The sequence below is a fragment of the Calidris pugnax genome, unplaced genomic scaffold (genome assembly GCF_001431845.1).
Source record: "Calidris pugnax isolate Ruff unplaced genomic scaffold, ASM143184v1 scaffold133, whole genome shotgun sequence".
Lineage (NCBI taxonomy): Eukaryota > Metazoa > Chordata > Aves > Charadriiformes > Scolopacidae > Calidris > Calidris pugnax.
Genome location: NW_015090977.1, coordinates 4,558,862 through 4,561,521, shown reverse-complemented (window position 1 = coordinate 4,561,521; position 2,660 = coordinate 4,558,862). Strand labels below are relative to the sequence as shown.

The 2,660-nt window shown below is 65.5% G+C and overlaps 2 protein-coding genes across 2 annotated transcripts in view; both read right to left on the bottom strand.

Moving 5' to 3' along the window:
• Positions 1 to 1,440, bottom strand: part of LOC106894396 (uroplakin-3b-like protein) — a 4,781-nt gene extending 3,341 nt beyond the window's left edge. The window contains exons 1-4 of the mRNA XM_014953028.1: positions 1,176 to 1,440; positions 576 to 728; positions 248 to 479; positions 36 to 147 (exon numbers count right to left, since the gene is read on the bottom strand). Of these exons, the coding sequence (XP_014808514.1) occupies positions 36 to 147; positions 248 to 479; positions 576 to 728; positions 1,176 to 1,440 (762 nt within the window). The remainder of the gene's footprint in view (positions 1 to 35; positions 148 to 247; positions 480 to 575; positions 729 to 1,175) is intronic.
• A 48-nt stretch (positions 1,441 to 1,488) lies between these two features.
• Positions 1,489 to 2,660, bottom strand: part of LOC106894395 (uroplakin-3b) — a 2,387-nt gene continuing 1,215 nt past the window's right edge. Inside the window, exons 5-7 of the mRNA XM_014953027.1 lie at positions 2,516 to 2,636; positions 2,143 to 2,262; positions 1,489 to 1,636 (exon numbers count right to left, since the gene is read on the bottom strand). Coding sequence (XP_014808513.1) covers positions 1,489 to 1,636; positions 2,143 to 2,262; positions 2,516 to 2,636 — 389 coding nt within the window. The remainder of the gene's footprint in view (positions 1,637 to 2,142; positions 2,263 to 2,515; positions 2,637 to 2,660) is intronic.

The window sequence follows — 2,660 nt, the reverse complement described above, 5'->3', positions numbered from 1 at the left end:
GGACCACCCTGTATCCCCCCCCCATCCTCCCCAACCTCAAGGAGCAGGAAGAGCATGCTGGCAGAGGTACCTTTTCTCAGGGAAATGGGATCTGACCAGCCTGTCTGGGCCACAGGCTCGGAGCCATCCAGGGCGAGGAACTTCACCCTGGGATGGGAAAGGAGGTTGGACACGCTCCCCCAAGCCAGGGGGGGCTGCAGGCAGACCCCAGGGTGGGGGGGGGACATGTCCCCATGAGCAGGCTCACTGGTATGGCCCAGGGCTGGGCAGGGGGCCGTTGCAGGTGGGTCTGGAGGCATCCTTGGCACAGCTGGTCTCGCTGCCCACGCGCAGCACCGTGATGTCCCTGCTGTTGTTGACGCAGGGGTAGTTGAAGATGGTGGTGTTGAGGGTCATGTAGGCGAGGGTAGTGTTGGGGAACTTCTGGAACTCCCGCCCGGAGCCCCCAGGCTCCACCTTGTTGTCGAAGTTGGGAACGGCTGCGGGGATGAAGAGGAGGGTGAGGAAGGACCTTCGGGAGTGGGGGGGGAACACACCGGGAGCCCCTGCCCGGCGCCTCGCCGCACCCCACCTACCCTCGGGGAGGGCCACCACCAGCCAGATGATGGTGTCGTCTCGTAGATTGGTGAAGATGCAGCGGGGCTGCTCCAGCACGAAGGTGGAGGCGGTGGTCCGGCCCCCCAGGAAGGTGTTGGCCAGGCTTGGCTTGCCCACGGTGGGGATGGCATCTGCGGCGAGAAGCCAAGGGGGGGTGCAGCGGAGGGTGCAGACCCCCCACTATAACCCCCGACCGGCAGCGGCGGTGCCGGGGGCTTGGCGAGGGGACAGGGACAGGAGGGAGCTGACCCCCTGTGATCCCACATGTGAAGCCCCCCCTCCTCCCCTCCCACCCCCTGTTTTGGGCTCAAACACAAGGCATTTCATAAAAAGAGGAAGGAAAGACGCCCTGTGCCACCACCCTGGAGGGACACCCCTGCGAGACCCTAGAAGACCCCACATTGTGCCAGGAGACCCAGGATGGTGAGAGCAGGGACTCTAGAGGTGGCATCCAGAAGAGAGGGGGGCATCAGCTGCCCTGCATTTCCAGGCTCCAAGGGGGTGCCGGTGCCCGTGCACAGGGCACCCCTGGCAAGTTGGGGACCCCCATCCCATCCCGATGGCGTTGGTGGACTCACCCAGCCCGCGGGCCGTCGCCAGGAGCAGGAGGAGCAGCGGGAGCATCGTTGTGGGCGCCTGGGTGCCGAGGGCAGGAGTGCGGGCGTTTGGGCTCCGCGTCCCCGCGGGACCCGCCTGCGGCCGCCAACCGCCCACATTCCTGCGCCAGCCACGGCCCCGCTGGCAAACAGGTCGGGCTCGTTTCCCCGAGGGGGGGGGGAGAACATTTGCTACACCTGAGCGCCCGCTGGCGAGGTGTGCTGAGAACTGCCACGCTCGTGGCATGGGTGGGCAACAGCCCCCAGCCGGGCAATGGGGGCAGCGGGGAGAGGGCTACCCCAGGGTGATGCCCACCTCGGGGCTTCCTGCAGACCGCACTGGTGCTGGCAAATGGCCCCCTCTGGCACCAAATGTCACCAAGCCAAGACCATGGGGAGTTTTTTGGGGTCCAGTGCCCCTGTCCTCCACGGCAACAGCCCAGCTGGGCAATGGGGGCAATGGGGAGAGGGCTAACCCAGGGTGATGCCCACCTCAGGGCCCCCTGCAGACCCCACTGGTGCTGGCATATGGCCCCCCCTGACATCAAATGCCACCAAGCCAAGACCCTGGGGAGTTTTTGGGGGTCCCAGTGCCCCTCTCCTCCATGGCAACAGCCCTCAGCCAGGCAAAGGGCAGCGGGGAGAGGGCTACCCCAGGGTGATGCCCACCTCAGGGCCCCCTGCAGACCCCACTGGTGCTGGCATATGGCCCCCCTGGCACCAAATGTCACCAAGCCAAGACCCTGGGGAGTTTTTGGGGGTCCCAGTGCCCCTCTGCTCCATGGCTCCATCCCTGTGTGGCCGACAGCGTGGTGGCAGCTGGAGGGGGACATCGCCCCACGGCCGGACAAAAAGAGGAGGCAGTTGTAGATGTAAAAGGAGAGTTTACTTGCCAGGAAAGGGACAGGGAGGTCGGGGGGCAAAGCAGCCCAGCCCCGGGGGGCTGCACCTGCAACCGGGGGGCAGGGGCTGGGGCAGGGCTGGGGGGATGTGGTGGGTCCTGTAGGACCTGTGGGCGAAGGCGCCGGTCCCCGAATCCCGGTGGCACAGGGACCCCCACACCACAGTGCTGCAGGGAGAGAGAAGCAGAGGGGTCAAGTGGGGTCTGGGGGGGGCTCTGCCAGCCCCCCCCGCACCAACCACCTTTCTCCTTGGCAAACCCCTCAATTTAAGAAAAAAAAAAAAGTTTTTAAATCTTTAACATGTCTACTTTGCTCCATCTCCTTGCTGATGGGGCCAAAGAGGAGGTGGGGGGGTGTTTTCCTGGGGGTCCCACTGATGCATCCCCCCCTCCCCAAAGTGTGTCCCCACAGCCCCCATACCCCACGGTGCCGATCGCTGCCACGGCCAGCGCGGCCCCCAGGCTGGCAAGGATGGAGGTGATGATGACCACGGCGCTGCCATGACGCGTGGGCACGGGGTCGATGGTGCTGGGGCTGGCAGCTGGAAGAAGCTGGGATGAGGGGG